The sequence below is a fragment of the Pieris brassicae genome, chromosome 7, assembly GCF_905147105.1.
Source record: "Pieris brassicae chromosome 7, ilPieBrab1.1, whole genome shotgun sequence".
NCBI lineage: Eukaryota > Metazoa > Arthropoda > Insecta > Lepidoptera > Pieridae > Pieris > Pieris brassicae.
In genome coordinates, this window is record NC_059671.1 from 16,265,314 (window position 1) to 16,278,702 (window position 13,389).

The window sequence follows — 13,389 nt, forward strand, 5'->3', positions numbered from 1 at the left end:
GAAATGATAATGTAGGCAAGCGTGACGCAATGTAAATTCAATTTAATTTAATTTTTATTGCTGCCGCAAAATACTTTTGTCTAGGTAAATAACGGTAAAAGAGCTCAATTCAAATTCGCGGTTATATGAAATAATGCATCATGTAGCGTGTACATATATATATATATGGTGTGCTCTCGCCGGAAGTCAAGATTATAGTATGAAAATGTCTCCCACCACAGACAACTATTTTGCTTCTATAAAGAAAACCACTATACATTTCTTATATGTTAGGGTTGCATACTTATGTTCAGAAAAATTAACGTTCAAAGTGAAACGTAAAACGTAAATACCCGTTGGACTATCTACGAACCCTGAATGTCAACTACAATTTGTTTTTAACGTAGGTATGGGAGACATACTTAGCGCTAGCGCTAAGTCTCGACTCTGAACTAGGTTTAAATCGTTTGTTCGCTCGCAAAGAATTGCATCAAAACTAAGCAGTTGACAAAATGATCTGTGATTGGATCACCGTTTTATTTAGTTTCAATTCATGAATATTATGAAATATAATGAGTTATTTCGCGAAATTTTTCCAGAGTGACAGAGTCATCCAACATGGCTCCCGTGGCTTAACGCTCTCGATACCGGCCTCCTTCAGATCCACTTTGGCCCGAGTTTCCTTTAGCTTGTCATTATTTTATCTTGCCTCAGCGTCCTTTGCGTGCTTACTGTGCGTAAGCACTATGGCAGCGAGGCCCAGTTATCCAAGATACAATCGATCATTTTCGACCTCGCTGCTTTTGCTATACATATCTTTGCACCTTCTCTCCTGGCAATCGGCCCCTTCTGCTGGATTGCCTTCTACTTTCCTAGCTTCGTCTTCGAGGTTGCTGCGTCAACAAGGAAGTCCTTACGTGTCGACGATTAAAGCGATGGTTTCGACTTTAGCCGGTCCGATATCTTCTAATTGAGCATGTATGCGCTCAACCCCCTGGCGGAGAATTCCAACCTACAATTCTTCAACATTGAAGGGTGGGCGACCGTTCGGAGATTGTTGCTCGAACGACCTCAGCTCGCGCATTTTGTCTTGCTCCAGTTGTGCACGGAGACGTTAATTTTGTAGCTGAAGGGCGCGTGTTTTGTCTGAGAGCGTTCGCACTGCCAGGCTCTCAGCATCTGTCCTAATTGCAACAACCGCCTTCTTGAGCGCAGAACCTTTGAGTTTCATTGAACATCTAGCAGCCTTCTCTACGGCAGCCAGGCTTTCTTCAATTTGTCTTCTGGCGCTACCGAACGTACCCGTCTCTGTGAGATTGTTATTTACTCTTTTTCTTCACTCTCCACGCTCTTTGGTACCACGCCTTCGTGCGATCGCGCGACAGAGTCACATAAACAATCTATAATTTATTATCTATAAATAGTTTGCACATCTACTGTCTATTATAGAATTGTTTCTGAACCCTTGTCTATGACTAATGGAATATAGTGTACCGAAGGTTTTAGCGTAATTCTTTTCTTTAGTTATTCACCACGAATTTTTGTCTCTTGATCTAAACACTGTTAGTAAAATGGCTGATAATAAGTTATACGAAATATTAGGTGTATCCAGGAATGCAAGTGACACAGAAATTAAACGAGTAAGTTATCTATTTTATTGATTGTGACAATAGTGCATGTGGACGTAATAAGTAAATGTTAATAATTAAATGCTTTGTTATTTTAAGCACGTTTTTAATATTTTTCAGAATTATCACAAGTTAGCAAAAGAATTTCATCCTGATGTTAACCCAAATGCTGGTGATCGTTTTAAAGAGATTAGTTACGCCTATGATGTATTATCTGACTCTAAAAAGCGACAAGTTTATGATAAATATGGATTGAAAGGGCTCCAAGAGGGTGGTCAAGGCGGTGTTCCTCAAGATGATCTATTTCGCCATTTCTTTGGTGATATTTTCGGAATGGGTGGTGGCCGGAGTCGCGGAAGAGCGCGTGGTGAAGATACTATTCATACATTGAAAGTGTCTTTAGAAGATATGTATGTAGGAAAAACGGCAAAATTGCAACTGAGTAAAAATGTTATCTGTGGGCCATGTAAGGGTATAGGCGGTAAACCTGGCGCAGTTGTTTCTTGTAGTGACTGCCATGGACAAGGCATTAAAGTATCCTTTCAACGAATTGGCCCTAACATGACTCGACAATTGCAAAGTCGCTGTCCCACTTGTCAAGGCCAAGGAGAAACAATAAATGACAAAGATAAATGCTCAAAATGTAAAGGAAAGAAAGTTTTAAATGAAACTAAAATTCTTGAAGTACATGTAGAAAAAGGAATGCGTGAAAATCAAAAAATTATCTTTCGTGGAGAAGGTGATCAGGCACCTGATGTTGAACCAGGGGATGTTATCATTGTACTTCAACAAAAAGCCCATGATGTTTTTCAAAGGAATAGTGATGATCTTATAATAAGACGTGATATTTCTTTGACTGAAGCACTATGTGGTTTTGAATTTGTTGTTAAACATCTTGATGGACGTGATCTCCTCATTAGACATGCAGCAGGAGAAGTAATTAAGCCAGGAGACTTAAAAGGAATAAAAGGTGAAGGAATGCCGCAACATAAAAACCCCTTTGAGAAGGGAAATTTATATATAAAGTTTGAAGTTACTTTCCCGGAAAACAACTTTGCAGCAGAAGAGCAATTAAAACAGATAGAAACTGTGCTTCCACCTCGTCCTGCTTTTGTTATGCCTACAGGTGAAGATGTTGAAGAAGTCAACCTAATGGATTACACTCCTAGTGAGAGGAATCGTGTTACTAGGGAGGAAGCATATGCTAGTGATGATGAAGAACACATGCATTCAGGGCCAGGAGTTCAGTGTGCTCATCAATAGACAAATTATAACTTTTTAGGAAACTGATTTTTACTCAGACCTCACAAAATATTTAATATTAAAAACAATAGGTGGTTAGAATGACACTAAAATTATCCTGGATGCCTACATTTATTGTAATAAATTTACACCTGCATGATTAAATAATATTGTATAGTGTCTAATATTCATTCCACTGCATTGCTAGATACTTTATTTTTTAACCTTTTGAAGATTGTCATTTTCATTTTGATTATAAGCTTTAGTGTTTAAATTATTGGTAAACAAGGATCCATGAATTGATTTTTATTATATTTAATTACTATGCAAAATGGTTTTGTCATAATATAGGAGTGTATATGAAGTATTCTGAAAATAAAGATGGGATAAATAAAACAATAGTCTTTTCATTTTAAGTTTGCTTATTTTCATCCTTTGTTACTGTTTGTAAACTCTCATAATATTTTCTGAAATCTTTTCGACTTCTACATAGAACATTGAGATTAATATCTTTTAGTCCTAATCCTCTAAGTTTTTCTAATCTCTCTCTTACTGTTTTTTGTGAGGCACACAATACTCTTGGCTTACATAATATATCTTCAATTGTGAACCCTTCTTCAAATAAAAAATCCAAAAAATGTTTTACCTAAAAAGTACATTTACGTAATTAATAAAAGTACATGAATTAATTCATATAATAAATGTGATTTGAGTGTTCTGAATATTTTTTAAAACAGGAAAGATAGTTCATAATAAACTTTAATAAGAATACCTTGCTGACTCTTATCCTTGTAAAAGATGGCACTTTTGCATATATTTCATCTATTGTATCTATGGAAGTATTTAAGCGGCTAGCTATATATCCCTTTGTTGATTGGCCATTACCTAAAATGCTTTTGGTTTCTTGGTAAATTTCTATATATCTAGAAGCAGATTAATATTATACTTTAATTTTTATATTTAACAATTTATAGATTTCATCATAGTTTTCAATAAAGACAGTTATTTTAGATATAATAAATCAGAAACTAAGAAATGTTTCTTAACTCATAATAAAAAATCATTCACTCACAATACATTACATAATCAATGTATACCTATTCAATATATCCTCAGAGCATCGCACCATCCATGGATAAAGGGTGTCAATACCCAAATCTTGTATTCTTTTGAGTCTATCATCTATAGTTTGATGATGATATTTTAATACCCACAAATCTCGTAATATTCTATCTGGAGATACTCCTTTATCTGAAATCAATGAAAGAATATTATATTTAACCATAAGTTAAGATAATGTCAAAGAATTGTTACATCATCATAAACTCACCTCTTACCTAGCAAAACTTTTAATGATTTTTCCAGCCAGTCGAAAGATAAGCTATAAATAAAACACCTCTTTGCAATGCGATCACTTAACATACCAGGTGGGCACTGAAAAAAAAATGTATATAGTAAAGGTATATTTAAACTATTTTACTTTATTTAGAAATATTACCTTCAATTGAGAAGCAATGTAATACAGCCTGTTGTTACAACAACCACTTTCCTGATCCTGTTTAGTTGTTTTATATATTTGAAGTAAACTTTTAATAGGCAGTTTACAAAAGGGTGCAGCATGACTTTCAGACTCAAAATTCAATTTAGAAATTAGGTTTTTCTTGGCTGCAGAAACTAAAAATATTAAGTAAAACCGGTATTCATGATATAAAGTTGTAACAGGAAGATTGTTTGCCCTAAATATAATTTTTGTAAGAATTCAGCAGGTACAATTATAATCTAGTAAAATTAATATTTTTTAAGCTATAGAGTGCAATGAGTGTTATTCTATAGGGAAGTATGTATGTATTATATATATAATAACTCATTGATAATATAAATTTTACATTATTGTTACCTGAATCTGTACTTCCAATGTTGTTATTTATTAAAATATTTTTCTGTAGAATGTAAGTAGAACGTATAATTGTCCTTGTAGATTGAAGATTTGGAATAGCAAGGCAGAGTGATGTTTTAAATAATTGCACATAATTGCATTTGGTTATATTCAAATATATTGCTGATATTGGCATTTTACCAGTATTTCTAATTCTGTACGGCGGTTTGTTTAAGAAATGCCTTCATTCCATAGATTATCTATTCTAATTAAGATTTAAAGACCATTATTTATTAATGTAAATTGTATACTGTTATTTACAAGTTTACAACTATCAACTATGTATTAATAATTTAATACTAAACCACAGACTAGCATAGTTTTCTTTTTATTATTTTTTTTCTTCTGGAGAGGTTAAAGTGTTTAGACAATACCGCCTTGTATTATGTATATTTTCTCCAGAAAATTCCATATGATACAAAAATATTTCGCATATCAATTGGTCAAACCAGTAAGCGCTCTAATGATTGTTAGTAACTGGCTAATTCAGAGAAATTCATTATTACGCACGTTCTTACTATATCTTATTTTGTATTGTAATTAATTTAAAAGTAGCCTAAGAGCAACTGCACTCGTCGGCGGCAGCCGTCGACATGACAAAATCGAAGCTCAACGGCAGCCACCGTCGACTATGTATAAAAGCCATTTGCTAAATTAATTAGAAACAAGTGTTTCTTTTTCGGAATTAATTTCTTTTAGTACGTCGACGTTGACAAAAACGAAACACACGTACATTGTGGGTTAATTTTTTTAATTTATGGACTTATTCTTATATATACTTCTTCAAATATAGCCGCCCACGCTCTGTTTTTTATCGTATTCTTGTAGTTTATAATTCCAAATACAAGAATTTTTCTTTACTGCCACGATAAGCATTTGAATATCAATACTGTCACTGGAGATCATTTTATAAAATTGAAACGCGCACTTTTAAATTATTTGCGGACACGGCACGCTAAAAACACTAACAACTGTAAGTGTCGATATAGGTCGACGACGACCGCCGATGCCTCGACGCCTGCCGCCGACAGCTAGTTGCCTTTGCCGTTAACATCGTGTCGCTTGTGGAAATGAACCCTTAGATAACATACACCGGCGAACTTTTTGTAAACTTATGTACATAGCAACCTTTGCCGGCTAAACGACTAAGTTGAGATTTTTAGCATTAAATTAAGAGTACGCTTTATCATTGAATTGTCGCTCATTAACAATGAAGGGGTTTTTGAAGAAAAAAACAAAGGTATAAAAAATTGAGCAGTGAATAAAAATCTTAAAGAACTATTATATTATTTTACAAAGCAATATTAATCAACTGTCAGATCGATTTTTTTTAATGACGACGCTTTCTTCTATCTTTGGTATCTCGTCTATCTTTTGATCTCGAACGCTTCCTTTTTATTATTTCTCGTTCGGGTGATTCTGACCATCGCCATGAGCGCGGCGGTGTCCTTCGCCTTCTATAAATTTAATGAAATATTACTAAATAGATAATTTTAGTCCATGAATCTAACCAAGAAAAACGTAAAGACAAAAGTTTCGATATTTCAAAAATTCTTGTAGTAACAAAATAATCTATTAAAACTTAAGAAGCATATTTTCACATTACGGAATCACTCTAAAATCTCCTGATGTACTTTAAATAAACTAAGATTTTATAGAAAATTAATTACCTCTCAGGAATACGATTTCTTCTAACAAAACTTTCAGGATTTGAAAATACATGCAAGAAGTTACATGCACGGCCTTTAGGACATCTTTTCCTTGACTGTAGACCTACAAGTTAAATCATTAATCTATTAATAGAAATGTAATCCAGATTGCTACTAAGATTCGAGATCATGATCTAAACAACTTAATTTAGATGTGCTAAATAATTAGAATGCATTTCTTTCCAGATTGTCAAAGAACAGGATCAAACGCCCGATTTAACGTATTGAGACACTTTATAACGCCAATATGATTTTGTCTCAACTGTTATGAAATTTACTCAATGCAGATATGAATTGTAACTGCTAAATATGAAATATTTTAACTTTGTTATTAAATTTATATAGTATTTATTACACATAGCGACAACCATAAGCCTCTAAAAAAATATAATATGATTTACCCTGCTGAATAGAAAAAATAAATTACTATAACAAGGACTATAAGAGAGTTTCAACTTATTTTAATTTATAAGTTCTACATTATATTTTCTATATTTGTATAGAAAACTAATAGAATTATATAAAAAATTTAATCATATACCACATATAGCTGCTTTCCAAGATGGTATTTGACAGAATTGTAATGACATTTGTCTTCCTCCATACCATCGCGCGTGTAACGTGCGATAAGCTTTCACAGCGCTTCGCAGGTCTGCATACTCTATGTAGGTATTACCACGTAGGTGTTTCTCGTAGTTATTACAAACCTGCAAATTATATACATTTTACATTAAAAAAAAATATTTTTCATTTGATTTAAAAATATGTATATAAGTAAAATTTAAGGTACAGTCACCATAAAAGTAAGGGGTTTAACCTTGGTGTCTTATCGGGTGCGTGTTTGAAGATTACAATTAAGAATTTTAAAAAAAATGTTATATGTTATACAAACCTTGATTTATTCAGCAGACACGGTGCCTGAGAATTTGCGTTAAGATAAATCATTTAATGAAAAATATGTAATTTTAAGAAGATGATTTCTACAAAAACATACAATATCTTGGTCTGTATTAACGGTAAGGATCTAAGCCCGGAGATTGACCAAAAACGTAGGAAATATCGCTAAGTCTTGCCTGAGTCTTACTCTAATAATACCTATTCGGAGACCAAAATATATTTTATTTATAGAACGGGGCAAACGGGGAGGAGGCTGATGTAAAGTGATCCCGCCCATGGATATTTCCAATGCCAGAGGGCTCCCAAGTGCGTTGCCGGCCTTTTAAGATAGGTATGCTCTTTTCTTTAATTCAGTGGTACCACAGGAGTCAACTGGTACCACATAGTGGTGGTGCACCGAAAAAGCAAACTCAAAAAACACCTAGTTGTGGAAAAACGAACGTCACGGTGATACTGAGGTGAGGGTGGAATTTCGTTTTCTGTCTAGACCTCCGATGATGAAACATAGCTGCAGGTATTAATCCGAAAAACTCCTCTGACCATTCTCCGTGGTAAATGCGGTAGAAGATGCAGTGACCCCACATCTCTAGGCAGCGCCAATGGGATTGGTCGTCCACCATTCTGTAAACCGACTTTGTTGAATAAGGTCAAGTGAAAGGAGCTGGTATTGGGGAGGTCCTGTCCAGAGGTGAGAGCAGTATTTGGGGCCGAATTTGCGCTTCATACAGTTGATAACGATGGCCCGGCATAAAGTAGCGTCTCGCTTTGCTGAGCACACCAAGATTCTTGAGGATAATTTAGCCATTCCCTCAAAATGACCGCGAATTTGAACGTTGTTCCAATATGTCAAAGACAAGTACTCCGTTACTTGACTTTAAGAAAAGTGTCTACGATGTAATATTCAATTGAATAAACAATAGTTGAAACAAAATTTTAAATTTAAAGGATACTCTATTGCTCCACACCGGATCCGGACAACCAATAGGTGCTTACCTGATGCTGTTTCTGAAATTTATTAGCAAAACAAGATACACTCTATATTTAGAGTATTGGTTGATTATCCAGATCAACACCATAAAATATTATAACATTCTGTTTGCAAAAAAAAATCCTATGTTACCCCACTACTAGACCATGAGTTTTGGTAAGGAGTTGATATTAAATATAACTTAAAACAATTGGTATGTAAGTCAAATTACTTTTTTTTTGTAGAATATTAGTTAAATTTAACAGATATAATGATTAACATCTTTCCTCATTAAACTTGAATAAAAAATATAGGAAAGTAGAAATACCTTAAATTCTACAACTTGGCCATGCTTCTGAAATTCAGGTAGAACATCATAAAAGAATTCTTTATAATCCCTGAGTGTTTCACTATCTTCATATTCCAACATGATATCTGTGTCATATTCGTTATAGTTTGCATTCTCCAAGCCAAAATGAATATAGAAATTTGTAGCTAGAAGTATCTGAAATAATTTTGAATGACTGATGCAGTGACAAGTCCACTTAATATTCTAAAAAACATATCCTCAAATGGGCAGGCAAGGCGTAGGCTGTAGAAAAAGCTATTGGTATGACCAATAGTTTTGTTTCTTATCCAAGGATCAGAAATATTTTAACTAAAGTAACTCCCTAACTTAGGGACATTTCAAATTTATATTTCAAAATTATTTTATTATTTTGCTAAAGTTTCACTTTTATATCTTGAATTAGACCAGGACGCAATTAGCTTTTGTTTACATATTACTTATTTAATCAAATAGATCTAGAAATTAGCTATATAAGTTACATATGGTTAATAGGATAAGAAAATGGGTTATGCGTCTTTGCATTGGTTTTCTAATTCTAATTCCTGAGGATAAAGAGATAAACACATGAAAACACTATTTATATTATTTAGTTGTAATTATATCAAGAAACATATATATATATATATTTAGCCTTCAAGATTACTTCCAGACACAAAAAAAGGTAATATTGATAATTAGAAATTATGATATCACTACTAACTTTACTAATTCCAGGATATTGGTGATTTCTCGAACACTGGTCACCAAAACGACAGCAAGCTGTTTTGATAAAGAAAGGGCATGTTTCAGTGCTTGGTCTTGTTTCATGGTATATAAGCAATTCTTGTGGTGGATCTGAAGAATCTCCACTCAAAAACTTCTCTAAATTAGATATAAATTGTTCTTGTCTTTTTTTGTTCTCTTCTTCTATTTTTTTTAATCTCTCTGCTTCCTTAGCTTTGCGTTGGTTTTCTAATTCTAATTCCTGAGGATAAAGAGATAAACACATGAAAACACTATTTATATTATTTAGTTGTAATTATATCAAGAAACATATTTATAGGAAAGATGTTATAAGATTAAGGTGAATCAGCCAATTACTTACTTGTTTAATTTTTAATTCATTTTCTAATTGTATTTGGTTTTGCTTTTCTTTTTCTTCCTGAATTCTTCTGTACTTTTCTATTGCTATTATTTCAGCTTCAATCCACTTTTCATTCTCCTCTTTATTGTGAATTTCTATTTGTTCTAGCTCATATGTTTCTAGTAATTCCTGTTCCTTAAGCCATTTTGTATATTCACTACATGAAGGAGATGGAAAACTGTCTGGAATATTAAGAATATTCAATAAAAAAACATTATGACTAGAATCTTATTTTTTAGTGGTGCAACACAGTCACATTTCACCATCTGGATTATTCTTATCTTATCATATCTATCGAAACAAAATAATTATAAATAAAAATCAATACCAAGTTTCCTAGCAGCTTTGGTCCGAATCTTTCTTCTTCTTTCACGTTTCGCAACTTTTCTCCAATCTTTATGTCTGAAACACAATGGCCCTTTTATTTAACTAATTCTTGTTGTTGCTATTATATATTTGCAAACCTCGTTTTTTTTGCCTTACCTGCCCATTTTTATAATTTTCAGTGGTTTCTAACTTTTAATTCCATTTTTCTATTCCGAGTAATAATTTGATAGGAACTTTCTATTTGAAAGTCTGTTAATTATTATTCACTCTTCCAGTTGTTTAACTCATGAAGTTCAGATATTAAGCATTTTGTCCGTATTCATATTGTATTAGTTGTTTTTCTCAACGCTGAAATCTGAACTTTAAAGGCGGTATCTATTATTACAATAATAAGAAATAACAATTGACCGCTGTTTTGACAACTGTGAGTTTTTTTTCGAAGATTTTCAACACAATCGTAGAAGAATTTCTTATCTGTGTAGAGTTTAGGTTAACATAATATATATTACTCGAAATACAAAAACAATCCTGTCATTGCCCCGTTCACTATTAGATTATTATTAGTTTCAGAAATGCTATGTCGGCAAATCGGATACATAATAATCTCTAATATATTTATGTATGTAAATTTCGAAAAGTCGACAAAGTGGCCTCAAACACTAATTATATTTTAATTTTATATTCAAAAACTATATTTGCTATTGGTTTTTGAGATAAGAGAGATAAGATTTTGATAACCATCAAGAGTCTAAATTCTAGACTATTACTACTACGACTATTGGCAGTTAGCACGTAAGAAACTTTGAACTATTTTTTTACATATAATGAGGGTACTTCGAAATTAGAATCAAAACGATATATTTTACAATTAACTGAAACTTAAAGTTTTGCCAAGAAGCATAGGTTACCGCATGATAAAATTAATTTAAATTCAGTAATATGGAAAGGAATAGAGAAAAATTAAGAAAAAGCATTGAAAGTAATAATGAGACTGAAGTTCAAAATTTGTTAAGCCATAGTTTAGATCCAAATTTTGAAGGAGGATGGCCCATACGATTAGCTGCGCGATTAGGATTTTATAACATAGTGAAATTATTTTTACGATTTGGTGCTAATCCACATCTTCTCAGTGAGTCTGGTAAGTTAAAAAACATTTTTTTAAAGAAGTTTAAAATATTATCTCGGTAAATTTGACTATGTTCCAAAATATAATTATTATTAAAAGTTGAAACATAATATCTTATTAATTGTATTTAATTAATTGTACCTAAGACCAATTTACCAGATATTATCTGAGTATTTTGTTTTATGTTTTTGCGAAAATTATAATCAATGTCTTGACTTGATTTTGGTATCTAAGTGCTTTTTTAAAGAGTGCATTCTAACGCGTCAGCGAAATGTCGCTGAATACAACAAAGCCAGTGATAAACTATTTGGCAATTTTGCAATATCAAACTACTATTCTTGATAAGTTAAGTTAAGTTAAGTCATCCTTACAGGTGCTTCAACGTTACAATTAGCTGTATATTCAACCAAAAATTGGGATCTAGACAATTGGAACTTTTTGCTATCGTGCTGTGACTCCTCTCAATTGGCTGACGGGGGTGCTGTCGCAATTATTTTTGGCAATATTGACGCTTTTAAAAAGATAATAAGAACTGGACGTTGTAACACTAATATACCAACATCGTTAACAGGTAATAATAAATATTATAATTGTTGTAAGCTTTCACTCGCTTTCACACTAATCCTACACAAAATCACGGGAATATGTAGAGGTATCTATTACCAAGTACTACCTATGGATAGATATTATAAATTTTGCAACACACCAAAAATATCAGCGAAGTTTATATATTTTCATTTAAATTTGGAACGAAGTTGGGAATGCAAAATACCACACTATATGAACAAAATGACATGCAACGAAATTTGCGGCGTTCGATTTGATTCAATAGAAATGACGGTTATCTACGAGTATATGTCTAAACGTTTAAATAGCATAAATGATTTCTTATGATATAAGAAATCATTTATATTATTATGATATTATCATAATTAAGTATTATGTATGAAAAATCTCTTTTCAGGAAAAACTATAGAAGATCTTGCTAAAGGCTATAAATTAAATTATTTATTAAATCTATCTCAAAACAATTCTCTACAAGTTACATCTACGCTGTCATTACCATCGCCTAGGCATTCCAGGCAACATAGAACGGTATGTGGTTTCCGTAAAAAGACCGTCCTGACAATTGTAGTTAAAAGATATCCCAGTCTACATATACATATATAATTACATACTTACTTGAATCAAGTCAGTCACGATTTCAGCTAAACTCAAATTTAAGTTAATGTAACCACCTCTTTCTAAAAATTATAACTTATGTTTAAGGGTTCTTTCCTCAAAGGCCCGCAACTCACCCAATAAAAAAGGGTGTCTATGGGCTACGATGACTGCCCTTTTTGGGCATAGACTTGTTTGCCCTCCTATCATATAGTTAAAAAAAAGGCTCTCGTTGAATTATTTCCTCTTTAACCTCCTTAATAACCCTTCCCAGAATTTTTTATAGTGCATTTATAATTGAATGACCAAAACTATTGGTCGTTGCGCTAATTAATACCTTTCTGGGTGATTTCTCACGTTTAATTTTTTTAGGATGTACGCAGATCTCCAGTGCTGCAGCATCGAAATCTGTCGCCATCTGTTGCCAATTTTTTCAACATCGCAGCTCAACGTCTGACTCCCCCTCGATCACCTTTAAGGCCTACGTTTTCACCAACACATTGACGAGAAATATAACTTAGAGTTAATATTTCTTATTCGTTTGACTAGATACCGTAATAGCAGGACGTAATATTAGACTTAATCCAACTTTGTAGCAGTTGTTCGCACATGACTTGGGTTGATACAGTTAGCTCGGGGTTATGATTCCTAAAGAAATTAATTCTGTTTCAGGCTATGCCTACGTATTGTTCCGATGAGCTTTTAAATATGAAATTAAACGGATGATGTATTGACAATGACATGATTTTGTTAATATTTTAGGGAATTTAAGATGTTTAATTATTATTGTATTGAGATTAAGTTCAAGATTTCGTTTTAATTCTTAAGTATTAAAAACATACTAAATAACGATATTTTCAGTATTTGGTTTAATTAAAAATAAGTACAGAAATATTTATAACGAAATAAAAAATACATTTTTAACAAATAGTTTTATTTGGATAC

At 32.6% G+C, this 13,389-nt stretch overlaps 4 protein-coding genes across 5 annotated transcripts; 2 read left to right on the forward strand and 2 right to left on the reverse strand.

The window, feature by feature from the left end:
- The first annotated feature begins 1,440 nt into the window (after positions 1–1,440).
- On the forward strand, positions 1,441–3,237 carry LOC123711610 (dnaJ homolog subfamily A member 2-like). The gene is made up of 2 exons (XM_045664232.1): positions 1,441–1,619; positions 1,728–3,237. Exons 1-2 carry the CDS (start codon positions 1,551–1,553, stop codon positions 2,868–2,870), a joined length of 1,212 nt encoding a protein of 403 aa, XP_045520188.1. The 5' UTR covers positions 1,441–1,550; the 3' UTR covers positions 2,871–3,237.
- A 16-nt stretch (positions 3,238–3,253) lies between these two features.
- Positions 3,254–5,177, reverse strand: LOC123711614 (transcription termination factor, mitochondrial). Of its 2 annotated transcripts, none has more exons than XM_045664238.1 (6): positions 4,747–5,177; positions 4,348–4,523; positions 4,187–4,283; positions 3,947–4,100; positions 3,622–3,742; positions 3,254–3,495 (listed from the first exon to the last, which is right to left on the reverse strand). In XM_045664238.1, the coding sequence occupies exons 1-6, from the start codon at positions 4,919–4,921 to the stop codon at positions 3,262–3,264; spliced, it is 957 nt and encodes a 318-aa protein (XP_045520194.1). In that variant the 5' UTR covers positions 4,922–5,177; the 3' UTR covers positions 3,254–3,261. The 2 variants fall into 2 exon arrangements, with proteins under 2 accessions (XP_045520194.1, XP_045520193.1); XM_045664237.1 differs by having other exon boundaries at positions 3,622–3,772; positions 4,747–5,176.
- An 870-nt stretch (positions 5,178–6,047) lies between these two features.
- On the reverse strand, positions 6,048–10,524 carry LOC123712135 (U2 small nuclear ribonucleoprotein auxiliary factor 35 kDa subunit-related protein 2). Its single transcript, XM_045665107.1, has 8 exons — positions 10,314–10,524; positions 10,159–10,232; positions 9,792–10,012; positions 9,408–9,671; positions 8,687–8,863; positions 7,036–7,201; positions 6,456–6,558; positions 6,048–6,242 (listed from the first exon to the last, which is right to left on the reverse strand). The coding sequence occupies exons 1-8, from the start codon at positions 10,319–10,321 to the stop codon at positions 6,116–6,118; spliced, it is 1,140 nt and encodes a 379-aa protein (XP_045521063.1). The 5' UTR covers positions 10,322–10,524; the 3' UTR covers positions 6,048–6,115.
- An 87-nt stretch (positions 10,525–10,611) lies between these two features.
- On the forward strand, positions 10,612–13,297 carry LOC123712137. Its single transcript, XM_045665108.1, has 4 exons — positions 10,612–11,295; positions 11,657–11,854; positions 12,248–12,378; positions 12,817–13,297. Exons 1-4 carry the CDS (start codon positions 11,097–11,099, stop codon positions 12,946–12,948), a joined length of 660 nt encoding a protein of 219 aa, XP_045521064.1. The 5' UTR covers positions 10,612–11,096; the 3' UTR covers positions 12,949–13,297.
- Positions 13,298–13,389: the final 92 nt, after the last annotated feature.

Coding starts and splice junctions, on each gene's coding strand:
- LOC123712135 (XM_045665107.1), bottom strand. Junction 9,672..9,791: donor ATGAATTAAAAATTAAACAA/GTAAGTAATTGG, acceptor CTTTATCCTCAG/GAATTAGAATTAGAAAACCA. Junction 7,202..8,686: donor GCCAAGTTGTAGAATTTAAG/GTATTTCTACTT, acceptor TATAATTTGCAG/GTTTGTAATAACTACGAGAA.
- LOC123712137 (XM_045665108.1), top strand. CDS start 11,097: ATGGAAAGGAATAGAGAAAAATTAAGAAAAAGCATTGAAAGTAATAAT. Junction 11,855..12,247: donor TATACCAACATCGTTAACAG/GTAATAATAAAT, acceptor ATCTCTTTTCAG/GAAAAACTATAGAAGATCTT. Junction 12,379..12,816: donor ATTCCAGGCAACATAGAACG/GTATGTGGTTTC, acceptor TAATTTTTTTAG/GATGTACGCAGATCTCCAGT.
- LOC123711610 (XM_045664232.1), top strand. CDS start 1,551: ATGGCTGATAATAAGTTATACGAAATATTAGGTGTATCCAGGAATGCA. Junction 1,620..1,727: donor GTGACACAGAAATTAAACGA/GTAAGTTATCTA, acceptor AATATTTTTCAG/AATTATCACAAGTTAGCAAA.
- LOC123711614 (XM_045664237.1), bottom strand. CDS start 4,921: ATGCCAATATCAGCAATATATTTGAATATAACCAAATGCAATTATGTG. Junction 4,101..4,186: donor ATCATTAAAAGTTTTGCTAG/GTAAGAGGTGAG, acceptor CATTGATTTCAG/ATAAAGGAGTATCTCCAGAT. Junction 3,773..3,946: donor TCTGAGGATATATTGAATAG/GTATACATTGAT, acceptor ATCTGCTTCTAG/ATATATAGAAATTTACCAAG.